The sequence below is a fragment of the Pholcus phalangioides genome, unplaced genomic scaffold (assembly GCF_987345545.1).
Source record: "Pholcus phalangioides strain wild (caught in Gottingen) unplaced genomic scaffold, Ppha-v1.0 ptg000007l_1, whole genome shotgun sequence".
In the NCBI taxonomy this organism is placed as follows: domain Eukaryota; kingdom Metazoa; phylum Arthropoda; class Arachnida; order Araneae; family Pholcidae; genus Pholcus; species Pholcus phalangioides.
In genome coordinates, this window is record NW_028301600.1 from 42,370,778 (window position 1) to 42,384,984 (window position 14,207).

Genomic DNA, 14,207 nt, shown 5'->3' on the forward strand with positions numbered 1-14,207 from the left:
ATGAATTTTACGGTGAATAACGTGACCCGTTAATGGAATCAGATCGCTTACAATCGTTTATACGTGAAAGTTATTTCGAATACGCCTACTGGTAATAACTTTAGAACGATTTCGCAAAGGAAGCAGAAGTATTACATGTATTGTATATCTACATCTTGCTGGCATAGAATTTTATATATTTGGTGAATATGATATTTGAACGACCTAATTTTCTACGTACTATTCAAATCTCAGTGATATAAAAACAATCATTAAATTCTAAATCGATTGGGGAAGTCTGTATTATTAATCATCTTTCCTGACAGACTATCAACTACTATCAGTGGTCATTTACGAGTAATTACGTTGGAATGCAAAACTGTAGATTGAAGTTTTGAACTCATTAACCCCGTTCAAACCGCTTAATATTAAGCATCTCTTTACTCGGATTTCTTTTCGGGATTTTGAGCTGGGATTTCAAAAATTTCATATTAGGCTTAATTCTAAAAGAGACTCTTTAGAATATTAAATATATTTCTCCCGGTAAGTGATTTATATGAAAAGTACTTTAACATAATCATCAAGAACGAGTATTCCAACATGGAAGCATTTCTACTTTTAAAAACTGATTTTCGGTAGTTCAACAGCCGCTCACATTATTATTCAAGACATAATTAGTATGTTATAAGTAGTATTATAGCACCTTGACGCTTAAAGCGTATAATCAGTTGTCGGTTTGGATCGTTTTTTAAAAGTTTCCGCGGTTCTGAATCAGCAGTCAACAGAAACAGTTTTAGCCAGTGTCCTTGGTTGGACGGATGGTTGCTTTATTTGGTTGCGTACGTACTCTGCAAGGTCTCTCGTAAGAAACAATAGAAGGTCCAAAAGATTTGACCCCACTTCGTCTTCACGATTTGCAAAAAAAGAAGTCATTTCGTCTTCTTCCTTTATACACATAAATATATATAATTCTTATATTCTTTTGGAAAAGTTAAAAAGGTCCATCGGGTGAAGAGAGGGACAAAGATTGAGGTCGATGACTATTGCCTCGACCAAAAAAATATCTTGCCCACTATAATTTTACGGAGCGTGTATAATTCCTGTATTCAGTAAGCTGCATCCTAAAACACAATGGTAGTATATTTACAAATGATTGTTTTATAGTAAATTTGTGTGTGCACTAAGAACAAAAACCATGACGCCTCCTATCTTTTTTATGGGCCTTCCATTCCGCTTGGTGATTGCTTTATTCTTTATTCAAAGTCCTAAGTTGTGATAAGATGCGTACCTCACTTATAAATTAAATTATTTCTTACTTATTTTTTAGTAGGAATCACTCATTTCTGCGAATATACTTGACACTGAAGTTGAATTTATTTTCCCTGAACATATTAAGAAAAGTTTTCAAAGATGTAACATGTGAAATCATTCTGATGCTATATACAAACGCCTCAATGATTTTTTTTTAAATGTGAGTTTTTGCATGTATAAAAATAATATGAGGTACACGTCTCATTGCTTACACCACGCGTATTGGCTGAATGAAGGTTTCAAAATTATGACGAGTGACTAACAATGGTCATTTTGACTTTAGTTTCCGCTGCTTTCTTTTGATGGAGAACTTCCCTAGGTATACTTCTATACAAAAAAAATATATACAAATATAGCAATATCCTAAACAATAGTATGAACGAGTAGTATTTGCTTTTATATATATTCTAAGTGAGAATGTCTTGTAGTGTAGTAAATGAATCGTACCATGATTAGGTTGTAGTCATAGGGATGAATTCAACGCACGTAGAAATAATTAATCCAAAGCAAATTTTGATCTATTCTTCATCCAGAATATCAATAGGAAACAAACAATTTTGTAATGCTGGATAGAAAATCTAACAATCGCTATAGAAAAAAAAGTTGGCCGAGTAAAAATAATTTGCGGCAACATTTTTCCCCTATACACATGAATGTTGCACATATGTTATGCTGAAACATTAAGGCATCTCACGTTCTAAAAAGACAATGTCAGAAAATTATGGCAATTAAAAGAATTACCTCTGTTACGCTATACAAGAACTCTTGTTCGCGAAAATGGCTTGCGAGTACTATCCAAAGATTGTTGCCATCGTTCTCTCATGTCAGAGGATAACATATAAAACACAATGTACACATCCTTAATGAAGAACTCTCAAATTTTGTTGATATAAAGTACATCGAACCATATAATTTGTTGTTAAGGACGACGAAGTAACTAACAATGGGTGTAATTCTTGGTACTAGAGATATAATCTGTAGTACCAAGAATTATATATACAGTACCAGGAGGATATCGGTATTTTTTGGTATCCTAGATAAAATATTTGTTCCACCGGAATATAATATTCATATTCCAATTTATGTGACTTTTTTTCGGAGAAATTGATTGGAATTTAGCTTATTACAGTGGAACTTGGATAATTAAAACGTGGTTAATTCGAATTTTTGGATAATTTCAATTTTAGGAATTCACCTTTAGGCTCTTATTCAATTTAATGTTAAAAATTACCCGTCTAATTCGAATTTTTTGGATAATTCGAAATTTGATTCAGATATGTAATATGAAAAATTTCTCTTTTCTCAAAATTTCCGGAAAATTCTTCCAACTTTCAGTCATCCTTCTCTTTATTCCGTGGTTTACTGATTTTTTTCTAGAATATAACATGTTGTCAAAAATATTAAAAAAAACTAAAATCAACAAATCTGAAACTCCGGAAATACGAAAGTGCGTGTGTAGTGATTTTTGCAGGAAAAAACGTAAACCCCCTCCAGTTAGTCCCCCCCCCTCCCCCGAAAAAATTCTGCATGCGCCTAAGTAGAAGATACTTATTTTGGAAGCATTTAGGTTCTTTTTTTAAGCTCTAGTATATAGTTTCCCAAACTTTGTTACACCACCCCCCTTCTTCAAATTTTTTTTTTCCTCATCGCCCCAAATTAACCAAATCCATAGGGGATCATGTTCTATACCATCCCAGGAGGAGTACCTATATACATACCCAGGCGGGCTTCTATCGCCCACTTTGGGAAACACTGCTCTAGTGTTTTAGAGAGGACAAGTATTTTTATCAGTTTGAATTCATTGAAAAATAATAAAGTTAAACCACATCAAAAATGGGTTGTTTTTCCAAAAATTATATATTACATAAAATGTAGTTAAATATCGCACACATATAATTTAGAAAACTAAAGACAAAAAGTAAAATGTGTTTTTCCTTTAACATTTTGATTAATAACGATGGTTTGGTTTATGGATGTCAGGGCTGTGTGTTAAATTTTGACTGAGTACAAAAGTGTTCAAGTCTCTTGAGTCACACAACACCGTGGGAAATTTTATAAACAGTTAAACTTCACGCAGTTATAGAAGTTGAGTGAAATTTTCGTTAGATAGCGTGTTGCTCAACTTGTGGGAGAAGGTACGTCCGTTCGTCAAGGACATGAATGTGTTTAAATAGGCGTACCGTCGTTTCTTCGACCGCCCATTGTCTGGGAAAAAACATTTGCCGCTTGATGGAAGATCCGCGAGCTCATTTTCGCTGATTCACTCTGCAGATATATCGCCACTAAAAGTGACTGGTATGAAAGGAAATAATCATAAGACTCTTTAGGGTCAGATGATCAAGAGTTCATTTAATCATCAACTGCTACAGTGATCAAGCGCGCATGCTTTTTTCCCCTCGTAAAGATTGAAATTCAATCTCTATCTTTCGCAATGGATAGATAGAACTAATTACCGTTCTCTTCAATAAGAAACATTTTAGAACCATCCTGTACTTCCATATTAAGTCACATTGTATAACTACTGCATGACAGCTAATAATATATTAAAATTATTAACACCAGAATGAACGAGCAGATTTTCTCATGATTATGATTTTGGAAAAAAAAATTCAATATCTTGTTTATATTAGGATGAAAATCATTTCAGTATTAAAATTAAGAATTCAGGAGGATAATTAATCATGAGAAACAATCTTGGATTTATTGACTCACCCAAAAAGCTCATAGCCAACATCACAGTTGTATGTAGCTATCGTACCAGGGCGTCTGCTTGAATCTGAAAGGCGTACTTGAGCGTACAGAGGTACGGCCGGATGGGGACACGTCAGTTCTGTAAATAAGATAATATCTGGGTTTTAGAAATGAGAATTGTACATTAAAAGTTGAAATTGAAAAAAAAAATACAAACACATAAAAATGAAGTTATTCAGAATAGAAAGTATCGTTGTAAAATGTGAACTGATTTTCACACGGCATTTCATTGTAAATACTTATAGATTTTATAATATTTATTTCATCAGGTTATACCTCATTTACATTATTCTATTCATCTATCTTTTCAAATAATCATTATTTGATGAAGTAATAGTTCTCTTTTTAGTTTTAAAACATGTCAAATTAGCTGGTCACGAAGTATTAGAGTGTAATTCCCAATTCCAGCGTGAGTTTCGTGATGTGTTGCATGCGTACATGCAGAAATAAGATTTTTCTTCCTCGCTTTTCTTACAAAAGCTAACGATATAAGTGTGTATTATATTCATCCTTTCTTCTTAAAATACAAGGTGTTCAGATTATAAGCTTCGCCTTTTTGAATTAACAAAGCTGTAAGGAATCGTGCGAAACTTAGTTGAAATGCATTCATACCGTTCGAAATAAGAGAAGCAATTAGATCACTAGTAGGAAGCGTTTTGTTTTTCGAATGCTGACCAAACAGTGCTTTATAAGATTTTATAAATTGCGCTATTTATGTCAACGAACTTTTTTGTTTGTGGCTATTATCACTGAACTTCCGCTTTCTGTATTCATGTCTGTTGGTTACTCGATCCCTGAAACTATCAAAACACAGTTAGTAAGGAAGCAATTTGTACTGAAATAGTACACCGCACACACACACAACCGAGAAAAAAAATTGAGTCGTTCATTTTTTTCTTATATAGTCTAGCTACCAAACGCGATAGCAAACTATTAACGATGCATACAATAGATGACACACCCCAGTCTAGAAACAAAGCCGCGGAAAAACATCCGAATCGGAGTGAGTATCACGAAGCGATCATTATCACGATACTATCATTAGCGGATAACGTGTTGTTTAAACAATGTCTTCTCTGGAATGGATCATAATGGCCCAGTCATGGAACTATAACAATTTATAGAAGGAGAATGAATCTGTCTATGTATAATATATCGATTGCTAAAACAACATAAAAGCGTAGCTCGTTCTCAAAGTATTATACCATGCCATTATACGTAAGATATCATTTTTGAATAAATTACCAAAATTAATCAATAGAAATTTGCTTTTCTGTAATCAACGGCAACTTGTCGGAATTATATTTTTTGTACTTATTTCATATATTCTGTTTATAAAAATTATTTTACGTCGAGGATACCCAGATAAATAGTTTTTTTATCGCAAAATGTAAATTTAGTACAGTCAAGTGTCCACACTTAGAACAGCCTTACTTGGGACGATTTGGGACTATTTTGTTTTAATATGTTGGTAGTCCTGACGATTGTTGCATGTTACATTTTAAAGCAGGCCGTCACGTTTGTTTATTGTTGTGTTAACATTTCATTATAATTTCAGAAGTGTGAAACGTGTTACGGTTGAGAAAAAATTTTCATGTGTTTTCTCGAAAATCGGTAAGTTTTTTTAGTGAACTACTAAGGTTTTTTGCACCACAGTTACGTTTAAACATGGGGGCGGGGGGTTCCTCTGATTCGGAGCAATGTTAGGTAAGGTCTCCCCTATACAATGCCGGATCAATTTTTTTTCTTTCATCTCTGATGTTATTGTCAAGTACAGCCTGGCTTGAGAAGAAAAAAATCAAGTTTGTCTAAACTTGGGACACTGTCCCATGTTACCCACTGCTGTAACAAGTTAGAAAATGCATTATCATTGTTATGTTTTCGAATGTTTATATGTGGTTCATCGCGTATAATCCAATTCCTCGATGCTAGCTCAAATGGGCAGCTGTTCGTGATATGTTTTATGAGAACTTACATGGGTAAAACAGATGTGTTTTCATTTCCTGATGTTGATGACGTTTATAGTTTCAAAAAGTGGGATAGATGATTGTGAGAAACACTTTTTTAACATTTTTGTCCTCTAGCTTTTCAAACATTTCAATGTTTTGTTCTTTGTTCGTTCTAGTCAACCAAAGTATCTACACACATTAACGTTTTTCAAGTTTGTTCAAGTTTTTCTACTTTAAGTCTGTCTAATTCAAGTTTCTTGAGTTCAGGTTCTTCTAGTATTCAAAGTTTTCTACTTCCTAAGTTCATTTGTTCCTTTTTTGAATGTTTGATATTTTCTTACCAGAGAACTTACTCTGTGATTTCGTCATAAATGTTGTGACGTTATTTTGATGAATAAAATGATTTCTTAGCTATTTTATATTTATATATAAACATATATATATATATATACACACACATGAAAAAAGTTCGACAAAAATGATCAACAGAGAAACTGAGATAAATGTCCAGGAATTCATCAATAAAAACTAGGGCCTATCCCTATATATTCAATGGTAGAAACTTTACAAGTCAAAAGAAATCTCAGCTTCAAAAGTAAAACATTTGCTTAACCTTCGATTGGACATCAGCTTCACCAATCAGACATGAAATAAAAGCTTCTACTGAATACAGTTGGTTGTACAAACATCAAAAACATTAACAGATGACTTCATTGATATCGATGAGATTTTATTCAAAAAGAAACTCTGATTTATAAAAAAACAATCAGCTTTTCTTAACCCTTTACTTACCACATTATGAAAAGTAGAATAAGAAGAAAATGGTAATAAATATGAATATAATGAAATTAATAAATATATATCATGCTAATTATTTGATGGGCCATTTCAGTTCTAATTAAAGACAAAAAATACAAAAAAATACTGTTTTTTAAATAATTGGGTTAGGGCTATTAAACATAACAAATTATTTAACCTGGTACTTTAGATCTGGTTCTTAATCTCTCTGTCAGTAGATACAGGGTTAAAATAGAATGTCTCAAGTTATCTTTTTTTGGCAGATATCTTAACTGCAACAGAGGTAAAAATAAATTCTCTTCTATCGCAGGAAGACTAAATGGTTTCTATTACATGTGACGAAAAGGTAATGATATCACGAGTCACGATTTTCCCCCAGGTTTGACTGAAACGTGACGATTTAAAATGAAAAAGAAATCTCCAATAAGAAACGCATGAAATCAAACAGAATTGTGACCTCAAAGAATTCGGATGTCATTAGAGGTCACAAACAATGATCGGTAGTTGAATATGTCAAGGTAAATCGATCACCATTGAATTTTGAAAGCGGGATATTTCGTGCTTATAAATTGCTATGAGAAGAAATTTAGTCAAGGACTTGAAGGCATCGTTTATATGTGGCACTCATTAATAAGGTATCTGGGCTTGAATCGATACCCATCTGTAATAGCCATTTTCATCGGCCCTCGGCGTAGTCGTATTGAAACTAAATCGATAAAAGTTACGCAACTTATTTTTTTTTTCAATGTACTGTATCTGCCAATCTTAACATAATGTATGTCCAAGTTATGGTTTATGAAACTTTACCTTTAAGATTAACCAGTGTTAATGGATGCAGATTTGCTCGTTATCGTTCACTATCAAAATAAAAATTCGAGACAATAAACAAAAACTAAACTTTGTTATGAAAAATGAATTTCTATATCATCATCAATAAATAATGATATTTAAAATATTAAAATATAAGTATAAAGAGATAGAATCAGAAATAACATAGTTATTAGCTTAAAATAAGACGGAAATTTTTGTTTATGAAAATAGTGACGGTGACAAAGTCTAGAACTTGTGAAAGCTAATATGTATATTAAATAACCGGTTAGAAACGGCACACTCATAATTTTTTTGTTTCCGTATTTAGAGAGTAATTAAGCCAGTATTGAATTCTTTTTTTATTCGCTTCTGCATATCCAATATGCAAAAAGATATTAGAAGAATCTTAGCAATGGTGAAGGAGGAGGAAACTGCAGGCAGTCTAGTCTCTGTCGGATGCCTCTCGAGACCTCAACATTGCGCAAAATTTTATCTCTAGAATCTGGAAATAATTTTGTAACACGGGAGATGCTCATCTAATGGACGTCAAGTCTTCCATGGCCAACCATAGCATATGGAGACCTCTATATGATTTTAGTAGCACGTGGAATACCATCAGGCAACAACTAGATCAGTGGTTCTCAAACATTTGTCATCCGCGGTTCCCTTACCCAATTCATGGTTCATATGCGACTCCCCAGAATATTTTAGTAGATATTTCACTTATAAAAGAACCTCTTGGAAGCATAAATAAACCCACAATTCAATATCTTCAGTTCACTGGGACGCTGGGACGCCCCTAAGAGACATGACGCACACTCTGAGAAACATTGAGCTAGATAAATGGGTTTGGATCTTGCGGCAGCGAATGGAACGTGTTTGACCAATTTATTGTGTATCATAGGTTTCACGAAAGAAGTCTCTATGCGGAGACAGCCAATAATTTATTTTCCTTTTGAAACAGAAGGGTGTGATGAAGATGTTTATGTGCCCATGTAACGTGAAGCCAAAATGTCTTGGCGCAGGTTTTAGTCACTGATAAATCCAGCTACAAGCTTAAATATTCTTTTAAAATATTATAGATTTAAAATCAGCCTTTAATTAAGTATACCAGTGTAGTTTCTGGTTACTTTTAGACAGATTTATGATATCATATGAATGTTCATATTAGGGCATTTGATGCAAATATTTTTGATGTTAAAAACAAATACAGTCAATTCACGATAAATAGTACTCCTATAACTCAGATATCTGTTTAAGTCGAAGTTTTCACTTGGCCCCAGAAATTTTTTCGTATTTAAGTGTTAGAAAGTTTTCCTAACAATTTCTCTTAACTCGAAGTTTTCCGTCCTTTAAGTCGAAATGAGGGGAATTCAAAAAATAACATTTAGCGATACAATTTAGCATTCAGCAATAGAATTCAGCGTTCAGAGCAATAGAATTCAGCGTTCAGAGCAATAGAATTCAGCGTTCAGAGCAATAGAATTCAGCATTCAGAGCAATAGAATTCAGCGTTCAGAGCAATAGAATTCAGCATTCAGAGCAATAGAATTCAGCATTCAGCAATAGAATTTACCATATTCATTTGTCTCTTTATAAAAATTGAATGACTTTCTCACGAAAGAAGGACAAAAAAGATAGACAAAATCACTGAATTTTTTTTGACAGAAAATACTTTTATTTATTCGTTTTATTTATGCGAGTATCGTGTATGCGTTCATTTCCATAATACAGTATGTATACGTCTCGTTTATTTCAATATATTCTCATTCAATAATTAAATATGATTAAATTAGAATTACTTATTTTTCTGAATTTATTCATCTCCAGTAGTTTGACATGTTCTACTGATACGATATTCTTAAATATAGCGCTGTTTATTTAATGAATCTTTCTTTCCCCCACTCTAAAACCGGAATTTCTGAGAAATCGAACCAACGATAACTCGAAGTTTTTTGTCCGTCGCTGCACATTCGACTTATCGAGATTTGACCGTATATAGTATCATTTCAGTACTACTAGTATCGTATGCATATAAACACGCATAAAAATGTTTGATCATCTTTCCATCATAAGTGTTTATGAAGGTCATCATATCGATCGGTCCTAAACCATTTACTGTTGCTAAATTTATTTCCAATTTTAACAAAACTCTAATACAAATTATAATAAATAATGATAAAACCAAAGAATGATGAAGTTTGTTTCATAAGGAAAAATTTAAACATTCAGTATAGACTACACCATTCTTCACGGGAACCATCGATTAAGTGAAGATCGAACAGACATGAAAAAAAGAGCCATTCCCTGTAAAAGATTTAAACTTTTTTTAAAGAAAATTTAATACGAAGACAAGTTGTGTGTCAGCAAAAAAAAAAAAAAAAAAAAAAACAGCTGAAAATGATCGGATAAGCTATGGTAATTTTAAAATACTTTAGATTCTTTCAACTCATGTCTCTTCCAGTGAGTAAATTACATATGCACGCAACCATGAAATTTCTTGTAGATTGATTGAACTTCGTTTTAGATAGGTATAATTTTTTTAGGAAAACAAGATTCTATCTTTCTCATTTTTACGATGTCTATGAAATAAATCAAGATTTTTATTTTTAAGTGTCACATCCGTTTGCACCATGACTTATACACTGCTATTTATGAATCCCATATTTTTGGATGATTGTTTGTTTGGAATTCTATTACGACTTAAAAAAAAGTTATCCGGCACACATCGCAAGTTATTATATTCGAGTTTATTCAGTTTTAAAACTAGCCAATTTTAGAGAAAAAAATCTTTTTTTTCTCGTCAAGTGAGCGGAACGTAACCGCTTCATCGGGTTGGAACTTCCATCACAAAATAAGAACTTCGTGGGCGGCATCACCTGGCAGAAGAACCTTCTTTATTCTTAGGTAATGTCCTCTTATTTCTTTTTTTCATTATTACAGCGATATGGTCGTATGGTCAGCTGAAGAATGAGGTCTAATTATTCTAATTTATTCTCACAGGTCATTTGTATGTGATTTTAAAAAAGAAGTAATTTAAAAAAAAACCCACAACGTGGTCAAGCTAAGAAATGGCCGGATTTGCTATCACGTCAATCACGTAATACAGTATACTTTTATTTGTGCCTCAGACAATCCCACACGACCAGATGACAAATGTAACATCCGTGTTACGTTACCACAACACAACGCTGACTTTCTTTATTATGATTTTCTTCTGACGTTCGCATATACGTCCATGGTATCAAAGAACATTGTATCATCACGAACACCAAGACGTACGCACGTACGTCCATGGTGGGGAAGAGGTTAACCGTTTCTACACTTTTTTTTTTAGGACATTCGAAAACATTTTTTCTATCAATTTTTTTCATATTTAAGTCCAATAAAACATGAATATCAAACATTTCTCTGGAAAATACATTTCAGTTGTAAAATTCTGGATTGGCAACATTTAATATTTTGGAGGCAAATTCAAATTTGTTTTTCCAAAATTAGCAACACACTATCAAAAACAGTCAAATTACACTATTTCTCCCGAGGGACCAAACCCTGTACAGAACGACCAATTAAAAATACAAAAACATAAAAATTAATACAAAAGTAATAATAAAAATAGAATAATTTTGCATTAATTTTTTTACAATTATATCTAAATACATGTTACATGGCAGTAGGATTTAATGGAAAAAATTTGATATGAGGCAACCACAGGAATATTGATAATAAGGAAATTAACTTCTATATTTGAAAATATACATTAATATCGTCTATTGTGATTAGAAAATTCAAAAAATGATTTTTTAAATGATGCAAACTTAGATAAATTCTGTATTACACACACCAAAGGTAATGCATTAAATACGTAGTTTAGGAGCTAGGTAGCAAAAGTGTTTGCGAAATATTTCTTTTTTGAATGAGGGTATGCAATAAATTTCGTTTGGTCTTCTCAATGATATGGACTTTCTGTGTGCATATTGATTTATTACGATATAGGTAAAGTATGATTCGGTAGATCCATGGGTAGAGATACAGGGGGGGGGGGGGCATTGGGGCATTGCCCCCCCCCCTCCAGCGTCAAAGGTGGAGTCGACTGATCTAATGTATAAATGTATATATGAATTGACATCATCATCGACCCCCCCCCCAGACTTCCAAGTCTATCTCCGCCTATGGGTAGATCGCGTTGTCTTATGGAGAGTAGATTTAAAATTCTAAAAATTCTAGAAGTTGGGATTTGAGAGCAAGCATTGCAAATAGTTTTGAAACATTTGTTTTGAATAGAAAAAATAGGTTGTAGTAATTGTAACAAGGTATTGTAATCGCCTCCCCCAGATGTAATGATACCGTATATAATTGAGAATTGAATAAAACCATGCGTATAGTATATTTCTCTCAGGAATTTCTGCTGTTCCCTACAGTTTGAGATAATAGGAATTTATGTACAATAAAGCGTAGTTTTTAGCTGTTTCCCAGTGCATGGGTTTTCCATTTTAGATTGTAATTAATATAAATTCTAAGGTATTTGATGTTATGTATTGCTGAATCTTTTCGCAGGAACAGTCGAGGTTCATCAGATTCATATGCTGCACTATGAAATTTGAAGTTAAAATTAATTTCAGAGTAAATTAAGTTGAAATGAATGACTTTAGTCTTTGAAAGATTTATAGTTAAGTCATTAGCTAGAAACCATTTTCTGGTTAAGCACAGATCTTTATTTATTTGAGTTGTTAGTGTTAAAATCGTTGCAAGAATATAACAGGACTGAATCATCCACATAAGTGACCATAGAGTACTGTAGTTATTTAGTTTGCATTAGTCGTTTATGAATATTATAAAAAGTAAGGGGGCTAAATTTGATCCCTGAGGGACTCCTCTCTGTATTGTGATAGTCACTTGGAGGGGTTTGAATTTTAACTCTTTGCTTACGGTTTTTGAGGTACGAAATGAACCAGTTCAATGTAGTACATCTGATTCCTGCTGAACTGAGTTTCTTAATGAAAATTGAATGATTTACATTATCATATGCCAACGAGATGTCTAAAAATATGGCAAGAGTAAATTTACAACTGTCAGTACTGTTATAAACAAGTTTAGAGAAGTTCAATAGAGCGTTTTTGTACAACAACCTTTTATGTATCCATATTGATTTTCAGCAAAGAAGTTTGTTAGTTTAAGAAATTTATCAACTCTCGATGATAAAATTTTTTCAATAACTCTGGAAAAAATTGGGAAAATCGATATTTTGGTCAGCAATTGAAAAGGGAATTTTTCTCTCTAGATTTATAGATCGGAATAATGGTTACTCGTTTTAAGGAATCGGGAAATATGGCTGAGTAAAAAGGATGTATTAATAAATTTTGTTAGAAATTCCGCATTATTTGGTGCAAATTCTTTATTTTGAATTTTTGACCATCAGAATTTACAGTTGTATATAAATAATTTTTGAATTCATTAGTATCGTTAAAAGCTAGATTGCCATTGTTGATGTCTTTAAAATGGGCACTTCACTTTCTATAATTTTAAATTCAAAAATAAAATTTATGTGTGTCATTCTCTGATCATATGAGAAATAAAAATAAATATTCGTATCATTCAAATACAAAATAAATACCTATATAATTTCCGACAGTTTCAAATGCAGTCAGAAACCAAAAGGATAATGTGCATGTTAACAAAAAGAATAAAGTTGAGCTCATACAACTGATTGCGATGGAACAGTTAACCGCTGCAATCTATTACCAAAGACTGAAACTGCAATATGCTATGCTAATTGGTGTCATCTCCTATGGAAGCTAAAAACGCACAGAAAGGGTTAAAGTGGAAATTTTGTTGAAACTTTTAGCTGGAAAGAGAATGTCTTTACAATACAAAGGGTCATTGGGGGTCAAGGAAACTGAGTTTATCAAATACTTTGAAGAAGCTCAACAGTAACAAGCGAGGGTCCTATATCGTTAAGCGAGCATTTAAGCTGGGACACTACTCTGACTCTTTCTATGTGGTGAATTGATTTTCTACAAAATTTATAGTGTACAAAATTCAAAAATAAGTCGATTAGGTTTCATGCTAAAGTCCATGGGGACAAAATATGAAGAAGCAGGATTTAGTGTAGTACCTTGCCAGTATATAAGTCAGTAAACACCATAGTCTTATGGCATCGGACACATCCTGAAAATCTATTCTTCTATTACATTCAATCAGATAATAATAATCAAGAATCGTGTCGTAGATATTGCATCCAAATTACTCAAATTACTATGCGTGCTATTATAGAAAGATTTAGCTTTTTGGAAAAGTATTGTTCTATTCGTCCACTTTCAGCATCTTCCGCCTTATTCCGGAATGTTCACAATATAACCATAATATAGGTCAATGGAGGATATTAACGATGTCCAAGGAGAATACTACGTTATCCTATAAGATATAAATTTACAAATAAAAGCTACGGCTTATTGTAAGGAAACACCTCAAACACGCAACATGAAGATTATTTTCGTTTATTGAGACTTTAGAAAGTAGAATCACTTTGCTTCTATGGTTTTTACGTTTGTCACTTTCAAATATATTTCGCGTGTAGGTTAAGCGTTTTTGGATACAAACAACGACGAA

At 32.8% G+C, this 14,207-nt stretch overlaps 1 protein-coding gene across 1 annotated transcript in view; it reads right to left on the bottom strand.

The window, feature by feature from the left end:
- The window catches only part of LOC149085314 (P-selectin-like), an 80,619-nt gene that overhangs the window by 40,027 nt on the left and 26,385 nt on the right, over positions 1-14,207 (bottom strand). Inside the window, exon 2 of the mRNA XM_089233253.1 lies at positions 4,003-4,120. Within this exon, the coding sequence (XP_089089379.1) occupies positions 4,003-4,120 (118 nt within the window). The remainder of the gene's footprint in view (positions 1-4,002; positions 4,121-14,207) is intronic.